This window comes from Falco peregrinus, chromosome 6 (assembly GCF_023634155.1).
Source record: "Falco peregrinus isolate bFalPer1 chromosome 6, bFalPer1.pri, whole genome shotgun sequence".
In the NCBI taxonomy this organism is placed as follows: Eukaryota; Metazoa; Chordata; class Aves; order Falconiformes; family Falconidae; genus Falco; species Falco peregrinus.
In genome coordinates, this window is record NC_073726.1 from 3,500,416 (window position 1) to 3,519,687 (window position 19,272).

At 37.8% G+C, this 19,272-nt stretch overlaps 1 protein-coding gene across 3 annotated transcripts in view; it reads left to right on the plus strand.

Annotated features, from left to right (window-relative positions):
• The window catches only part of TBC1D22A (TBC1 domain family member 22A), a 180,065-nt gene that overhangs the window by 4,149 nt on the left and 156,644 nt on the right, over positions 1-19,272 (plus strand). For all 3 annotated transcript variants that reach the window (XM_055808796.1, XM_055808798.1, XM_055808797.1), the window contains exons 3-4: positions 860-1,200; positions 1,943-2,122. In XM_055808796.1, the coding sequence (XP_055664771.1) occupies positions 860-1,200; positions 1,943-2,122 (521 nt within the window). The remainder of the gene's footprint in view (positions 1-859; positions 1,201-1,942; positions 2,123-19,272) is intronic.

Here is a 19,272-nt window from a genome sequence, read left to right on the forward strand (position 1 = left end):
GTAAACTAGCACAGGTGGAAAGACAGACATGGCCAGAAAGGGCCGTTAAGTTAATGGCAGAAGCTTTTATTTTTTTGAGAGTCAACTGGGAACACGCTCACCTTTATGCCTTTTTTAGCTGAAATCCGAAGGAAGTTGCGATTGTTCTAACTGAGAATAAGTCCCAAGCTAGGGTAGGTTACTTCTTTCATCTGTTGAAAGAGGGACAGAATGTTCGGAGCTCATCAAGCTGCACTTAGGCAGGGTATTTCCTCTAGGTACTAGTTTATGAGAAGAGCAAAGTTCTGTAGCAAATCTATACTGGAGTGCCTGAATGGGGAGGAGTGATAGATTTGATGAGCTTTAAGGTGAAACTTGATTTGTTTATGGCAGTGATTGTATTACGTGATTGCTTATGATGACTTAAGAGTAGACCTGATGACTTGGTTACTGCTCCTGTGTTGTTATGCAGCAGTTGCATTGAAAGGACTGAAATCTCTACAGAAGTTCATGAAGAGAGAGGTGCAGTGTGTCCTGATTGTCTTATAAACTATTCCATTAGTATTCCTTTTATTTGACTTTGGGGTTGGTCTCTTTATTGTTTGGTTTTCTTTGTTTGTTTGTTTTCTTTTTTTAAGATAAGGGAAGGAAGGATTTGTTCAGCTTCCATTCAAAGCCAAGAAGAATCAATTTTTACCTGCCCTTGTTCTTGACATATTCAGCTGTATTTTGTCATGGGTGGATGTAACAGGATTGGAGGGAGATAAATATTTGCTACCTATGTAATGTCAAGCACGGACTTTTGGGTTTTTGCCCTATCCACAGTTTTTTCTTACTCCATTACTCGTTCTTTAAATACTGTTTATTTGTTTTTGAACAGCTTGATAAAACCACCAGCTTCAAAGCCACCTACAACTCCAGTGAAACTAAAGAAAGTCAGCACCTTCCAAGAATTTGAAAGTAACACAAGTGATGCTTGGGATCTTGGGGATGATGATGATGAACTCTTAGCAATAGCTGCTGAAAACTTAAATACAGAGGTGGTCATGGAAACAGCTCACAAAGTAATTCAGAATCACAGCAAGCTACAGGAACAGCATAAATCTGAGGAAGAACATCTACAGGAAGAAAAAGTAGAATTCGCAGAGCTGACTTCAATTGCAGGTGGTGATAATCGGCTTGTTAAATCAGTGAGTGAAGGTCATACATCAAGTTCATCAGGTATGTGAAAAAATGAAAAATCAGCTGGGGAGAGCTATAATATTTGCCCTTTAAGACATTAACCCCTTCCCAACCTTTTCTTAATACCACAGGAAAATATTATTAATCGATACTGATTTGAGGGGGATCCTGCATACCATACTAAACTGTAGAGCATGTGTGTGAGAAATACATGGGTGAGGGAAGTAGGGAAGTATAATTTAACTTTTTGTTTTCAGCCTTAATACATCCTCAGTTTTGGAAGGAAGTTGCACTCTTGAATGTATTTTAGTTAACTGCACCAAGATATATGCAATTAATAGTATTCCTACTATTTTGAAAAAATTGTGATTAAAATGCTCCTATGTAAAGTATATTGAAAAAATGGGGAAAACCATGCATGTGGAGTCGGATATTTATCCTCATGTGATCTGGCCTGTGTTTATTGCAATGATTTCCCAGTCTTTTTTTTTTTTTTTTTAGACTGTTGAGGGAGACAAACTGCTTTCAGTAGCACAGAAATTTTAGAAATCAACTAGCCTTGCTGTTAGTATGATCTCTAATGAGTGTATTTTAATTGTGGAATACTGCTTGGAAGAGGAATTGTGGAATACTGCTGAATCCAAGTAATTTGAAGTCCAAACTTGTGCTATACTTGGAAGCTTCCATTTCTTCAAAATATAATTCTACTTTGAATTTACAAAACTTACTAGTAGCCTTCTCACTAGCTGAGGCTAACTGTTATGCTTCTTTTTCCCTTCAGATAATGCTAGTGAAAATTCTTCCATGCAGAGATCACAGTCCCTTCCACAAACTTCCACACCTCCCTTGGTGAGTGGAATGGCAGACTATCATGCCTCAGTTAGTCCTGCGTTAACTGAAAGAGAAGCATCCCGATTAGACAAATTTAAGCAGCTACTTGCTGGCCCCAATACAGATCTCGGTGAGTATTTCTTACAGGAGTGATGAATTACATCTAAATTATTCTTTAACTATAAAAGTTTCTTGTTTGATGAACTGTTATGTCTGATGGTTTGGTTTTGATCTAATCCTTTCAACATTTAGAATGGGTCTTGCAAAAGGAAGATGGAATAAATTTGAATGCTTGTATTCATGCTTATAATACGCAATTTGCATTCATCCTACTAATATGTAGGGTGTTAGATGGCTTCTTGTTCTATTCTTTCTCATGTTATTTATTCCTAGTGGACTAATGTCTGGAGAAACAACAAAGTGTAATTAGCTGTGTTTAGTGTTAATGCCTGATAATGGAACAGCATGCATTATAAGAATGATTCTCACGCTTAGAAATATGAATGTGAAAAACTGAGGCGTGGGAGTATTACTGCTTGTCTACCCAGCGAGCATTCTTTATGTTCACAGACTGATACAGTAGTTCTGTGTCTCATCTGTAAGTGCTGACAACATGTTAATGTGAAAACAAATGTATTGTCAGATAACTTGACTGTTCTCTTTGTGCACTGGATTTTAACTGCTGAATAGTAAATACAAGTGCTTGAAACGGTGTCACAAAATCAAGTGGCTTTGTATCCCAAGTGAAAATCTGGAGCAAGTAGAAATAGTACGCTGTATTTGGAGAACTTGGCTGGTCACTTAGATGTAGGAGTATAGATCAAAATAATTGGTAAAGAAAATGACTTTTAGTTAGACTGTTCTGGAAGGTAGATACAGGAAACTTGTGGAAGGAAGTAGAAACTGCATGTTTGCAGTTCTTGAATTGACACATTCCTGTCCTGTAGTTGTCATGACTTCTTCAATATAATATAGGTCAAGTTGTGGCTTTTTTCCGCCCTTCTTTCCATGCTGTGTCTTACTGTGAGATTGATGCTAACAAAGTAGAACTATGGAAACAATACTTACTAGAGGAGACTTAACACTTCACTGAGTTATAGGATGTTCTTAAAAAATGCAACTGTCAATAAACTGAGGTGTTAAAACAAATCGTGTGTTCTGTATAAGCTTGAAAATGATAAGTAGCACTTTTTCTCTTTTTGTTCTGAACAGATATTATGAGCTATGTGATTGTGACTGACATGAAAACTCATGATTAAGACTGTTGTAACTGTAGAAGTCTTTGTTATATAAGGTTACAAAGTCAGAGGGAAGACAAAGTTTAAATTACACTTACCCATTTCACTTTCTGTCTAATTAAATGGGAATCCTTTCTGAGTGAATAAAATTTAGGGTTTAAAATAAAATATTTTTGGAAAGGTGTGAAATAAAATCTCCACTCTTACTCAGAGTGCAGTCACGCTGACTGGTGAGTTTAGTCAATGTTATTAAAACAAACTAGGTTTAGGGTTTTTTCCCTATTGAACTTTCTAGATCTCACACAGTAATATACATAGGGATGTGAAATTTGAATATGTTGCTCTTGGATATTTTCACATTTCAATAATATCAATAAGCTGTCAATCTTTCTTGTATCACTAAATGTCTTTTCTATGTCTGTTTATAGGAAGCTTGTTTTTTCTTTAGTGCAAACTGTAATCAGTTTCTCTTCTGTGCAAACTAATCAGTACTGAATTTGAAGTTCGGGGAATTAGAATTTTAAGTCTAGTTTTGATTTTTTTAAGTATTAAAAATATTTTGACTTTTGTGTCTTGGATATATCCAGTAGATTTCCTAACATCTATAAATAATACATGATTTTTCTGAGTGAAAGAAATGAAGACTATTGAAGATCAGGAAGGTGTTAGTAGTAGATGATATGTGATGGTAGTGCTTGGGCTACGTTATATATATTAGGGAAAGTGTGTGTATGCATATATACATATACAAACATGTATATATGCGTATGATTGTATGTGCAGTTCATCAGAATCTGATGTGTATGTGTGTACGCATTTTGGGGAGATTTTTGGTTCAGCTCCATGTTACAATGCAGACTTAATTTTAAAAGGATTCTTGATTTATAATGACAGTAGTAGCCTAGGAAACTGCTGTGGGTTGTGTGTGGTGGTTTGTTTGGGTTTTTGTTGTGTGCGCTGTGGATTTATTTTTTTTCTTTTTCCTTCAGAGCAATACTGAAAATGGACTAAGATAGAACTAGGTAACAGGCTCCAAGCTAAAGGGTTGACCTGCTGGGAGGCAGCTCTTGGAGAAGGACCTGGGAGTTCTGGTGGACAAGTGCCCATGAGTCAGCAGTGTGCCCTGGTGGCCAAGGAGGCTGATGGGATCCTGGGGAGCATTAGGAGGAGTGTGGCCAGCAGGTTGGGGAAGGTTATCTTCCCCCTGTACTCTGCCTTGGTGTGGTTGCATCTGGAGCCCAATTCTGGACTCTCCAGTTCAAGAGACGGGAAGCTACTGGAGAGGGTCCAGTGGAGGGCTATGGGGAAACTATTAGGGGACTGGAGCATCTCTCTTATGAGGAAAGGTTGAGAGAGCTGGGCTTGTTCAGCCTGGAGAAGAGAAAACTGAGAGGGGATCTTATCAATGTGTACAACATTTGAAGGACGAGTGTTAAGGGGGATGGGGCCAGGCTCTTTTCAGTAGTTCCCAGCAACAGGACTAGGGGCACCGGGCACAAACTGCAGCACAGGGAGTTCTATCTGAATATAAGGAAATGTTCCTTTACCTTGAAAGTGACAGAGCACTGGAACAGGCTGCCCAGAGAGGCTGTGTAGTCTCCTTCTCTGGAGATACTAAAATCCTGCCTGGCCGTGATTCTGTGCAACCTGCTCTAGGAGAACCTGCTTTAGCAGTGTGATTGGATGAGATGTTCTCCAGAGGTTCCTTCCAACCGTGACCATTCTGTGATTTTGTGATTCCATGACTTGTAGTGAGTACTGAAGGGGCAGGTACTGAAGGGGCAGGTAGCTATTCTGTTGTAGCTGGCTCATTCTCTTTGTGTGTGTGTGATATTGTGGTATGTGTGGGTCTTTGTTTTGTGTTAGATCCACAGATAGTTGGGTTTTGTTTGTCATAATGAATTGGTGAGTAGCTGTCTTGGAGATATTTTAGCAAATATTTCTGTTCGTTTCTGCATGTAGTAGGGTTGGTTTTGCTTGGAAGTAATAGTACCAAAAGTAAATTATTTCTGCTGACTTTGTTTTCTTGATATGGTTTTGCATATTGTTGAAAGAGATTAAGAAATCCTTTCAAAGCAATATAAAATAAGTTAAACTGTGGAACTGAGTCACACAGGTTTTCAGCTCAAGGCTTATTATCATAACATGAGAAACCAACATAGACTAAGAACACTAAGTAATACATATGACCTTGAAATCCTTTCAGTTAATTTGAATAATCATTATCCCATAAAGACAGTGTAAAATGGAATGTTAGTCTTGTATGTCAACTAGAGGTTGTGAAAGAGTGTTCTTTTACAAGAAAAATCTCAAAAAGATGGATTGTGCATATAAATTTGGAAGTGAAGATTATTTTGGCTACTGAAGTCCACTAATAGATTTTGGATTTGGGTTTGGTCCATAGGTTGGATATTGTGAAGTGGTGCAAATAGGTAGGTTCTATCAACCCTATCAGATTATATACTGAGCAAAATACTACACCAGATATAGCATGCAGTTGGGATATGAATCCACTGGTAAATATTACATAATGACAGAACCATTTTTAATGTTTCTGTGTACAGTTTGATCCATCAGATGCTTATATACACAAATAGTTATTAAAGCAAGGTACAATCTGAGAATGCGAACTGGGAAAGGAAGAAAAGGAAAAAAAAAAAGAAAAACACTCCAGAATTCTCAGCTTATAAAAGAATTCATTCTTTTAGGTTGCTCAACTCTTCTTTGTGAATAAAGAGCCTATGTCCATGGCTCAAAAGTGCCATTAACTTGCTTTTAATGTTTTGTAGAGCTGAACAAAACCTCACTCTTGTAATTTATAATTGCCCTTGCAGTTGTTCTGAATCTTTCCTTAAGCCTAAGACACTTCTCTGTCCTGCAGGCTTTTTTGTTTGCATGATAAAACAGATGCAAATAATATGCCTTATTTCCATTTGACACTTTTTATTTGACTATTGCTATGCTGTTATTACCTCCAATATAAATTGAGAAGCTTAATGTGAATTGAACGTCAAGAGTAGTTAGCTCTATGAAAAAAGGCCAGTTCCTATAGAAATGGTACGTCTAGGGACGTGAATTGTGCTGCAGGAGAGAGGTATTCAAGAGAATATACTTTCAAGTAGTAATGTAATGCAGAGAATAGGAAGATAATCCCATAAGGTTAAAATTACAGAATGGAAGCTGCTAAACAAGCTGTACCATGTTATGGCGAGAAAGGTGGTCTGGTAGAAGGAGCCTGGTGTAAGTAACAGTTGTGATGGGAGAGGGCCTTGAGGACTGGCCCCTGTCAGTCAGATCATACTGAAGTGTACTGGGTGCAAATTCAGGAAGCAGGATAGGACTGAAGACAGCAGCAGGACAGCTGTGTTTAGCAACAGCTGCCGAGTAGACTGTAAGGCCTGTGTGTTACAGAGCCTCCCACTCCTGGTACTGCATGGCCGGTTATTTAGAGGGAACAATTTACACTACTTGTTTTGTGCAATCAACCTGTGCTTATGGTTGCCTTGCAGTCAATTCGATGTAGATTTACTTCATTTCAGGCCTCGTCTTAACTTGTAATGGACCTTGCGTTACTGAATGAAGATGGGCTTTGTGCTTCCACAATCTTTTGCAAACAATTGGTTGCTTTAAGAGGAGGGGAGGGGATGGGATTTTAACAAAGTAGTGTGCGGAGAGTGTCTCTGAGAAGAAATTTCTTTTTGCTTCAACAGGCCATTACATTTTGACTTACATTTTTAAGAGGGACAGTACTGCCATGTCTACCCTCTTTCCAATTTAAGATTAACTCTATTAAATTTGTTAGACTTGTGTTTTTAAGTAGTCTTGTAGAACATTTTAGGGAGCTGTTTACTGTGCAAACACTGTAAGCAAACTATTGATAAAATCAGACTGACTTGAAACAACAAACAAGTTATCTCATGCTTGTGACCTCAGCACAGCAGACATGATGGCTTTTGTAATATCAATCCAAAGAATAGCCTATTAAAGCCCTTCCTTAACTCCCTCTTTATCTTCAAATCAAACTGCTTTTCTGCTTTTCTTATATACATAGAGCTAATGAGTATGTAATTGAATGTCAGGAACATACTTATTTAAATATGTTTTATTTAAATAAACAACCAACAGTAACCTTGGTGTACTGTATTCTATTGATTTAATAAAGCTTCATAACACTGTAATGCTACTGTTATGCAACATAGCACATGTATATCAAATTCTTCAAAGTCAAAACCAACTGATTTCTTAAGATGTAAAGTTGTTCTGCATGTTAAGTTGACTTTTCTTTCTGCTTAGTCAACATGTATTCAGAGTTGAACAAAATAACATACTGAAGTTTAGTATGCTACCTTGGTAAAAATAATAAAGACCCTGTAAAAGCACTCATGAAAATGGTAAGGCATTCCTATCTTAAACTTACTCATATTGCTGTATCTTATATTCACCTTCAAAAGCTCAGTTTCATTTACTGATTGTAAAAAAAAAAAACAAAACAAAACAAAAAAAACAAAACAAAAAACCAAACTCTAAAAGGCAAACCTTTGCAGAGCACACCACAGGCTGCTGAGTGGGGTGCTGTCTCTTAGCCAGTCCTTTGCTATAGAGGTAGTAGATAATGTGAAGTCTCACAGAACGTGTAAGGAATAGCTGAACTTTGATTAATCTGATGACAAAAATTAATTCTGTAATTTCTGGAATTACAAATGGTGTAATCTTAGGTTATCTCATTACAAAAGTGTGTTGCTGCTGTGTACTGTGATAAAAGAATTCTAGGGTGGATCTCTAGATATGAAATCTAGAAAGAAAACTTAAGGTGTGTCTTCCCCCCCCCCCCCCCCATCACAGTTGTCATCTATATTGTAGCAACTTAAAGTATGATTTTTCTATTTGTGCTTATGGTTGTTTGTATATTCTAGACGTATATTAAATGTGATTAAACATAGTAATTATCTTTTCTTTCATTTATGGTTCATAAATGTAGTAGTCTGTAACAGCAATCCGTTATGTCCTTTAAAACTGTTTGTCAAACTGATGTTATTGAAAAGTTTCATTAACTTTACAAAATGCATTAATTGAAATGAACTTGATTAATACTGTTTCCAGCTTCATTAATTTATCCGCACTGAACTGCGTAGCAATTTATCTCTGTGCTCCTAGTCCATCCATGTCATTCAGATTTTTATTGCCCCCTGCAGTTTTGAATTATTTATAGTTGATCACACTAGTGGTTATTGTTATTCCTGTTTGTTAATACGTAGTATAAAGTGAACGTGTGTCCTGCTGCTGCTTCTTCATGTGACATATCTGTCTTTTCAAACTATTACTACTAAAAGGTGTCATCTCTGATTGCTGTTCTAGTTAGCTTGTTATCTATAAAACATGTTTGCTTTTTCAGCCAGTAAACGAGACTAGTAAAAAAGTCATTAGTCTACCAGCAGGGTTTAGGACATTTATTTTTTTTAATTAAATCTTCTGAAATAATTCAGTGCTAAATATCTAAATAATTCATTATATTAATTACGTTTTGCTGGATTAGTATTTTGTCTTCCTGTTTTCTATGGCTTAGTCTCATAACTTGTGGTTTTACGTAATAATCAGCATTTGTTCCGAGTACTGCTTTAGTGGGATATTTCAATTTAAATATTATTTTTCATTCTAACTAGGTGATAATGGGCTCTTGGAACAATTTCGAGAGGATTTTGCGTAGTTTGTCTCCATAGGATATATTTCTCTTCTTTTGTGAAGATATTTGATTGATGTAGTAGTCATTGGATTATATAATGTGTTGGCATTTTCAACTATTGGTATTGGACGAGTCTTTAAATTTATTTTTTTTTAGTAAACTTTTTATTTTCTTCCAGTTTTCCTCTCTTTCCTGTAACTCCTCTGATCTCGGGTTTTTGGTGTTTTGTGTGTGGGATTCTTTTTCAGTTCCTCTTTTATACCCCTACTTCATAGTATTCAAAACACAAGTTAAAATAGTTAATTTAGTAATTGGAGACTGCTCTCAATCCACTCAGCTCCCCAGCCTCTGCTGATACTGGTGATTGCCCTGACCCAGGCGCAGGACCTTACACTTGGCCCTTGCACTGAACAGCTGCAGATCCTGTTAACAAACAAAACAATCTTCTCTTGCCTCAGTTCTGAAAAAGGAGCCTGTACCTTAAATCTTTTTCTTTTTTTTCTTTTTTGTTTTTTGGCAGGAGCTTTGATATTCAAGTCAGACTTGATTAACAAACTGATATGGGGCATTACTGGCTACACAGAAGAGCCCTAGTTCTGAGACTCTGGACTTCTTTCAGGAAATACTTGCCAGTAAATCAAGGATCTCTTGTCTGTTTTTGCTGATACTAATTGCAGCAGCATGGCATAGAGAGTAAAACTTTGGTTTTGTGCTGAAGTCCACAGAGAGCATTCTAGATTAAAACCATTGATCTGAACACTACTCAAAGAAATACGTTCTTAGTACAGTCTTTAAAACTCCCACATTATACTCTTGGCAGTAGGTTCCTTTCAGCAAGTTAGTGCTAATTCTCTTTTCAAATGGGTTTGGATGTAGAGCATTATAATGGGACTGTAAGTTCAGCTGATATGAAGGAATTACTGTTCCAAAAAAAAATAAAATCCCCAAATTATCATCCAAATTCATGTATATACACAAAATTGCCGTGGTAGTTACCAGTAACTGATCATTGAAAACAATGGGAATTAGATAGCATTCTATTAAAATTGCAGAATTCATCGATTAAAAGTTTTTTCATGTCCATTGAAGCTTTAATAGAGTTTTCAGGAGATCATATACCCCTCATTGTATTGATTTGTGATCAGGTATTCAAAAATCGTCTTTAAGCTTGGGCCATGAGGTGAAGAATACGATTCAGAGGCATATTGTACTCTGGAGGAGCTGGGAGAAAGAAAGGTACTATATGGTGAAGTTTTGTTGTAGTTTTTCGGGTTTTTTGGGCTTTTTTAAATTTATTTTTTTCGGTGCGCTACCTCCCTTTCTTTCCTGATAGCATCATGAAAGCTGAACTTACACAGATGCTATGTGAAATCCCCATTATTATAGCGAAAGAGACCTGGGTGACAAGTTTGGTGCTCCCTGTGGTAGTCAAACTCTCCAAGGGTGCAGCCTTGCCTGCTTCACACGTCATCCTGCAGATGACATGGTAGGGGAGGAACTTCCTAAGGATGTCACGAGCAAGACTATTGAGAACTTTGAACTTTCTATGGGTCCTGAAGCTTTTGAACATAAAGGTTAGCAATTTACATGTTGTAATGAGTGGCACATCCTACTTGTAAGTCAGTTTACCAAGGCTCAAGGAAGTAAACTCTTTGTGTATATTTTCTTGCTGCCACCCGTTCTGCTGTTAAAAAAAAAAAAAATAAATAGAAACTTAAGTCATAGTTCATTAGTAGGAAGTCCAAAACCGGAAGATATACAATAAAGCAGTTATTGCCTGGGTAGATAATCATAGTGGAGCATAGTTCACTCTGTAAGTTTGTGCTATGCTGCCTTCCTGATACTGATTATTGGTTAGATATGTCCTCACGTGTTTTATCAATAAGTGACAGTTACTTTGGAGATGTAATATATGTTTGCAGATAAATGAGAAAACCTTACATGGATTAGAGGCTATGGGCTAGCCTTTTACAGGAGTTTGTAATAAAGGTGGGAAATGCAGGAAAAACTTCTAAACCCCATCTAGAATGTTTTTTAAAAAAGATATAGTTTTTTCTGTTTTAATTATGAGTCTTTACTCCAATGATGGTATTGGAAATATTTTCAGTTGAGGTATAGATGTTCTTTGACAGCTAGGTGTGTGTTACTGGCTGATGCTGGGAACTGAAATGAGAGTAAAAGGATTTTTCTTTTTATATACTAAGAACTTTTTATTTTTTGTGAACTGTGAGCTAAGCACAGCTACTCTACCTCCCTTAGCGCTTGACCAGAAACTGAAATTAATGCGGCTTTCTTGTCTTTCCAAATTCATGAAATGTTTAGGAGCAATACACTACAGTCCCACCCAGTAGTCTCACTTTAGAGTTGATTGGCAGACATTAGCTCTCCTTAGAGGCAGGAAATGGTAAAATGTCAGATTCCTGAAAGTGCCATGCAATTCACTATATTAATATGAACAGAAAGAGCCAAATGCAGTAGTTGAAAGGCAATTTATAAGCTATTTTGGATGACAAATCAGTTGGCTAATTTTGCAAGATTGCATGCTTTTTTGTTTGACTTTCCAAACTCAACTTTGAATGCAAGTGGAGAAAGTGATCCAAGAGCAGAATTGTACACCTAGTGAGCTGTTACATGTGAAATCCTCTGTCTGATTTGGATCCTTGTTATTCTGTATGTCATGAAGTTTATCAGCAGCTTTCCTCCTAAGCCGAAGATACCGAGGGAAACTATAAAAAGAAAGGTCTTTGCTCTTATATGGGAAATAAATGTATATTGTAGGTAGACTTAGTGGTTTTGGTTTTTTGTTAGTGGGAGAAGCTCTCTAGTACTAGCTGTTGTGAATAATTGCATTAATTTTGTGGCTCAGTAATCTAGACATATATCTATTAATCCTGATTATTTGAGGTATGCCTTTTTTTGTACTGTAGTTTCACTGTGAAGGACCAGTGTCAGATTGCATTTTTTGAAAGTATATATTGCAGTAGTGTTCTGTTTTTTTAAAGTCTGTTTTGTATGAGTGTTTTCTAAAAAACATGAAGCTATAATGTTATAAATCTATGCCTTTTTTATTTGTTCTAAATGCATATGAATATTTTAATAAAAAAGTGGGGGAGGATGGAGCACAGTTGACATTGTCCAAAAATAAATAATGGTTACTTGGCTGTTCACTTAAAAACTGCATTTTTCTTGTGATTGGTCAATAGACTGTAAAACTCCATCTTCTCCCTAAATGGGAGAAACAAATACTGACTGTTATTTCTAATTAAGTAGGAAAATTGTCTCCTTTAACTGGTACTGTAAGTGGTATTTTCTATTTTCTCTATCTCTGTGTAGATAACTTATTTTACTTGGAAAGTTTGCTAGAGACTGTTTGAATGTCTTCAATGTGAAAACAAAAAGGTTGATGCACAGAAATGGAATGTTGCAGGAGAACTGTGAAAAACTATAAGGCCATTTAAAATCTTATACTGGCATAGTTGTTCTTTATTACTTATTTTCATAATGTACATTGTTGGCTTCACTTGTTGCAACTCTTCTAGTGGTTTTATCAGTCTTTCTTTTGCTTTAGTCTTCATAGTCTTCTCCTCGCTTGATTTCTCATACCTTCCAAAACCAACCTCATCTACTTCTGCTTCTCTGACTTGCTATGTGAAATAGCAGACAAGATGTACTTTCCTGCTCTCTTCTAGCAAAGGTCCTAAAAAGAGTCTTACCCTGTATTTACAACATAGGGTTGGGCTTTATTTCCTGTTTTCTGCATGCATTCAGAAGGACTCTTTGTTCCATTGAGAAGATTAAGGCAATGGTTGCTTAAAAAAAAAATAATGAAGTGCCTAACAGAGCTATTATTCATTTTGGAAACCAGTTGCTGTGGTTGCCATAGTAATAACAAGCCCTCTATTGAAGCTATTTTCTATATGTACTGCCTGTATTATAACATGCTGTTGGGGGAGCTGCTGTTCTGTGCATCTATGCTCTTGAAAGAATTTTCCAGCTTTGTGTAGTTAAATTAGCCAAGGAATTTATGTTATAGGTATGTAAACCATGTACATTTAGTTTATCATATCTATTGTGGAGTTGTTTATGCAGACCATCACTTCATGTAGCCATTTACTATAATCTCAATGAAATAACAGCTGCATCAAAAATGAATAATGCATACAGAGAAATTTTGAACTCCTTTAATATTCCTTGCTTATTTTTTATTTATTTGTAACTGATAGAATGATGAGCTTGTAGTTTGAAAAAAAAATACTTCTAACTTGGTTGTTTCCTTTTGTGTGTTTTAGGTGTAATGGGTAGTAGCTCTACTAATAGTTCTTAGGGCTAGAAAGCTGGTAAAGTAATGGTATGTTTTCTATGTAGAATGCTCTGTGAAACATTTATGGAATATGAAGAATCTCTAGATCTACTGCAGTAAAAGGATATTGTCCTAAGATTTCTTTTAGAGTAATTGCATAACTTTAGAGTAATTAGAGTAATAGAGTAACTTTTTCTTCAAAGAGCAGAAATAAAACATTTTTTTCCAAAATCAGATGATCTTGTTCACTACAGTGTATATCTGAATTTATCTACCAATTTGAAGCATTTACATACCACATTATCCCTTCATAATAAGATATCCTAACCCAACAATATTTCTGCAAAGAATAAATGCTGTCTCTGAAGCAGAAGTGACACTTGGCTAGATCTATCAAATGGAGATATTTTTGCTCTAAAATCCATGGGGATTTATAAAAATTTTCATACTAGTCACTGAATTATGTAAAATAATGCTACAACTGAAAGACAGAGTAGCAGCTGGGGTTCAAGGTGTTGCTTCAGAAAGTATCATTTTAATCTGGGACAGAGTTTATAGACAAGGTTTTGCAAATACTGGTTCTGGATCTGGCTAATTTAACCTCTAAATCAGTAGGTTAAATTCAGTCCTGTGCTTCCATTTTCAACAAGTGATCATGTCTGTGATAATTATTTTGAAAATGAGCAGTTGCAAAACACTGTCCTGGAATTTTAAGAAAACATTAATTATATTGAAGCAAGGATATTTTTGCAATACTTTTGCATTGAAAATGTGTGCCGGATTTGTAGGTGGCATTGAAACTCCATCGTAGAAATCCTGTGCAGGGGAGCATGTTCCTGGTTCATAACTAGGACATCTAGTTCCTTGGGAAATCTGCAATGGGAAAGAGTTAGTATACTGACAGTAAATTGAAATTATGCTTTGACTAGGGAAAATAACATTTCAATGACAAATCGTTTAATGGTTAATTAGATATTAAATAGAGGACAAGTTTCAAATATAAGTGCAAGTACATTTCCTGGTACTCTGAGTCTTGGTTGAGGATGGATTTCTTCTGATACCTTGATTTAAAGTGTTGCAGACTATGGGGTTGATATATAGAGCCAAACAGTTTTTTACAAGGCAGTCATTTCCAAGTTTGGAAATGACTTCATACCTGTACTTCTGTACTGCTACATTCTGTGCAATAAAAATTAATAAATATATGGTGTAGTTTGAGTCTATTTGTACTCTACACATCTTTTCTTTTTGACTTTATTAAAAACAAAATCGAGAATGCTTTAATAGCCAAGGACTGACTTGGGGAAAAGAGGTGTTTCCATGACGTCATGGGTATAGAAATGCTGTGAGTACTCTAAAAACCCCCCAAAGAAACCCAAAACCCCCAAACAGCCAAAGTCCACAGCACCTCAATAATGCAAGTCTTTTATTCGGAAGCATTGTGAAGGGGTGTCAGCTTGGCCAAGATATTATTGGGAGTGAAAACGGAGGACAACAAAACTGAAGTTCCTAACAACATTTTTGGGGAAGAGAAACTGAAATTTAGACTTTTTTTTTTTGGGGGGGGGGTGTAAAATACTAGCCATTCCTGCTGCTCTGTAAGCTATTATAGAAATCAATGTAGAAGAAATTGGCAGCTAACTGGGGAAAACAAGAAATTTTGTTATGGTTGCATTTGTATAGGTGCTCTAGGAATGTTTCCTTCCAAGTAATATCAAGTAAATTGCATTTTGTGTGCATCCTTTGCCTTAATTATCAACAGTAATAGGTGAGTAAAAATGTTTCAGAAAGTGAATATAACTTGCACCTAGAGTCTTCATTTTGACTGTTGGATGCTTTTTTTTCTGCATTTCATGGTTGATAGACAAAAGTTTTTTGATGGTTCTTTTCTATTCTTATCTTCCTTACTAAATAAGACTTGGACTAAGCATGCGTAGCTGTTAATGATGAAAGGCCCTACTTTCACTTGTTGGTAATTGATCAGAGAAGACTTGTTCATTGTGTATTAACAGCAGGTAATATATATTAGGCTTATACAAATACATATTATATACTCCAATATATAGTATATGAGAATTCCTCTTTTTTTGGATGTTACACTAAACCTCAGCCCTTGAAGTCTGTTATGTCATTTTAGTATAACTATAACAGTCAAACAGCTAGAGTATTTTGGTATGCATACAGCTCTGGCTACATCATCCGACTTTCTTTCCATTTACCTGCTTAGCAAGTTACTTCTAGCATTTCTTTTCAGTAGTTTTTTTGTTAGTCTTTTCATTCATCCTTTTATTTTGTGAATCCATTGGAATAGTCGCACATATTAGGGGGGGAAAGGCAGAAAATTTCCAGGAAAGGAAGGAAATGAAAACTTCTGCTGGTGTACATGTTGAAGAGGTAACTTCTGTCATCTTCCTATATGGGGAACATGTTAAAAAAGTGCTTCGTTTTCTAGCCTCTCTCTGCTGCCTCTTTGTGAAGATGTAGCGTCTGTGGATGTAGGTGAGAACTGTTCAGGCTCTTAGAAGCTGTGAGATGGGTTCCAGGTTTAGAGCTTCTGTGGCTGTCAGGAGCCACCTGGGGCTGATGGCAGCTTTCAAGGCCAGACACTCAGGCATGTGCAGATAAATACAAGGCATTCTTCTTTCTTGGTTGCCAGGAAGCGTTCAGTATTGGATGTTGCATGAGCTGGCATCTTGTCCAGTTTTTTTATAAAGTCAAGGCTGTTCATAAGAGCAGCATGTCATGCCTGTTTTCTAACAAAGTTTTGTCAAGCGTCTCATTTACTTCTGTTTCTTGGAAGGATGCTCTTTTTAGAGGTGTAATGAAATAGTTTTTTCTTTGCGTGACATCTTTGTGGATTTATTTGCTCTTAAGTCAAACTTGTGACCTCTGTCAGGCATTTTGTATGTTTTTGTAGCTCTTTTGTGTTCTCAACTAATTAATTTCTAACTATTGGCTCCCTTGAGTGTGCTGTGTGTTACATATTGGCCCAGTATGGAACTTTTTTTCTAAAAAAAGTCTTTTAATCATGCATTATATGGAGAAAATTCAGCTTAAATGGGTTTTCTGTTATAACGTGCTGTAGAAAATGAATGTATGTAACACTTCTCAGTGGGAAGGTTAAATATTCAGTAGGAAGCATGGGAGGAAAAGGGAAGAGTCAGATGTGTTAAATGAAAAGCTGATGAAAATTGGGTACAACAAATGTGGCAACTTACAGACTAGAACTTGCACAGGCAGTGGAAGCTGGACAGGGAAGGGCATAGGGAATGCTGCTCTGCCTGGTTGTCTAGGGATGTGTTCAGGAAAGCCGAGGTGCAGCTGGAGCTGAACTTGGCAAGGAATGCGAAGAATAACAAGAAGGGCTTCTACAGGTTGTGAGCCAAAACAGGAAGGTCAAAGAAAGTGTACCACCCGCCAACCCCCTGACCCCAAATGAACAAGACTGATAGACTGGTAACAACAGAGGAGAATGAGGCTGAGGTACTCCACAAACTTTTTGCTTTAGTCTTCGCTGGCAACCTTTCCTACCATGCCTCTCGAGTGGATGGACTGCATGATGTGGACTGGGGGAGCAAAGCCCCTCCCACTGTGAGAAATCAGTTTTGTGACCACCTGAGGAACCTGAACATACTTAAACCTGTGGGACCTGATGAGATACATCCCAGAGTCCTGAGGGAGCTGGCTGATGTAGTTACCAAGTCACTTTCCATTATATTAGAAAAGCCATTGTAGTCGGTGAAGTCCCTGGTGACCAGAAAAAAGGGAAACACTGCACCCAATTTTAAAAAAAGAGTAGAAAGGAGGACCCTGGGATCTACTGACCTGTCAGTCTCTGCTCTGTGCCTGGGAGGATCATGGAACAGATCCTCCTATAAGCTACACCAAGACTCATGGAGGGCAGGGAGGTGATTCGAGACAGCCAGCACGGCTTCCCCAAGGGCAAGACCTGCCTAAACAAACTAGTGGCTTTCTATGATGGAGTGACTACATCAGTGGACAAGGGAAGAGCTATGGATGTCATCTATCCGGATTTCTGTAAGGCCTTTGACATGGTCGCCCACAACATCCTCCTCTCTAAATCGGCGAGCGATGGATTTGTTGGATGGACTGTTTGGTGGATGAGGAACTGATTAGGTGGTCGCATCCAGAGGGTAGTGGCCAGAGGCTCAGCGTACGCATGGAGATCAGTGAGGAGTGGTGTCCCTCAGGAGTCGGCGTTGGGACCAGTACTGTTTAATATCTTCATCGATGACACAGACAGCGGGACCAAGCGCACCCTCAGCAAGTTTTCAGGCAACACCAAGCTGAGTGGTGCCGTTGACATGCCTGAGGGATGGGATGCCTTCCAGAGGGACCTGGGCAAGCTCAAGAAGTGGGCCCGTGTGACCCTCGTGAGGTTCAAGAAGGCCAAGTGCAAGGTCCTGCACCTGGGTTGAGGCAACCCCCAGTATCAATACAGGCTGGGGAATGAAGGGACTGAGAGCAGCCCTTTGGAGAAGGACTTGGGGGTACTGGTGGATGAAAAGCTGGACATGAGCCAGCAGTGTGCACTTGCAGCCCAGAAAGCCGACCATGTCCTGGGCTGAATCAAAAGAAGCATGGCCAGCAGGCTGAGGGAGGTGATTCTGCTCTTATACTCTGCTCTTGTGAGACCCCCACCTGCAGTACTGCGTCCAGCTTTGGAGTCCTCAGCACAGGAAAGATATGGGCCAGTTGGAGGGGGTCCGGGGTGGGGGGGGTGCACAAAATTGAACAGAGGGCTGAAATACCTTTCCGATGAGCAAAGTGTGAGAGAGTTGAGGTTGTTTAGCCTGAAGAAGACTCTGAGAAGACCTTACTATGGCCTTTCAGTTCTTAAAGGGGGCTTATTAGAAAGGTGGGGACATCCTTTTTTAGCAGGGCTTGCAGTGATAGGACAAGGAGTAATGGTTTAAACTAAAAGAGTGTTTATTTAGGTTGGACATAGTCAATAATATCTTCCCGATGAGGGTGGTGAGGCACTGGCACAGGTTTCCCAGCGAAGTTGTGGATGCCCCATCGCTGGGAGTGTTCAAGACCAGGTTGGATGGGCCTTTGAGCAGCCTGGTCTGGTGGAAGGTACCATTGCTTGTTGCAGAGGCTGGACGAGGTGATCTTTAAAGGTCCTTTCCAACACAAACTATTCTATGATTCTGTGAACTTAAAATTTTAATTTTCATATAAAAATGCCAGAATGATTTCACCCCCCTCAGGATATTTGTTAAATTAACTCATGTGTCTCAAGGTAATCTAAGAATTTGAATGCAAGTATTTCAATTGTGTGTTATCTTTTGATTTTATGAAGTTTTCTGGTGGGTCACTTATAAGAATAAGGCCCATCTTAAAAACAGTAACAAATACACTTGCTGTAAAAGTTATGTTCATATTTGAAATAAAATGTACATGTAATTGATGTATTTTAACAGTATTATTAAACTTGGCTTCACTGACAGTCTTTTACGTATATCTGAATTGGTACTCTGTATATGTTTCAATTTGTTCTTGCCTGTCTTGGCACTTTTTTATTTTATGCTATACTAGCATTAGACTAAGTCGCTTAGGAGCAAATTTTTTCCTGCTTTTTATAATTGTTGTTGGGAAGGGTAGGGTTCTTGGTTTTCTTTCATCTTGTTTTGCTCTTGAACCATCAGAGAAGACTGTAATGTGAATTGGTGCTTTAACAATAGTGATGTGCAAGGGTTGGACTGTATGCTTTTGGGGTGATAATCGTGAAAGCTTGTTACCACACCTGATAAGAATTCTTGCGTGGCATCTGTCAGTTGTAACATGTGCTGTTTGTCACTAGCAAAAGGCTAGTTGAGCTCACTTTAAGTGAAAAGTTAGGACCAGAATTTTATATGATTTTTTGGAGTAGTCTGAGATCCTGGAACTTTGGAGGACTCTCATATAGGACAGCAGTCATTGCTGGTACAAAGATTGAGTTATCATATACCCAGGGCTAATGGTTTGTGATGGAATTGACTTAACTCTCAATGTGCAATCAGTTTATCTAACAGTTTCTGTAGTGAAAGCAATTACCG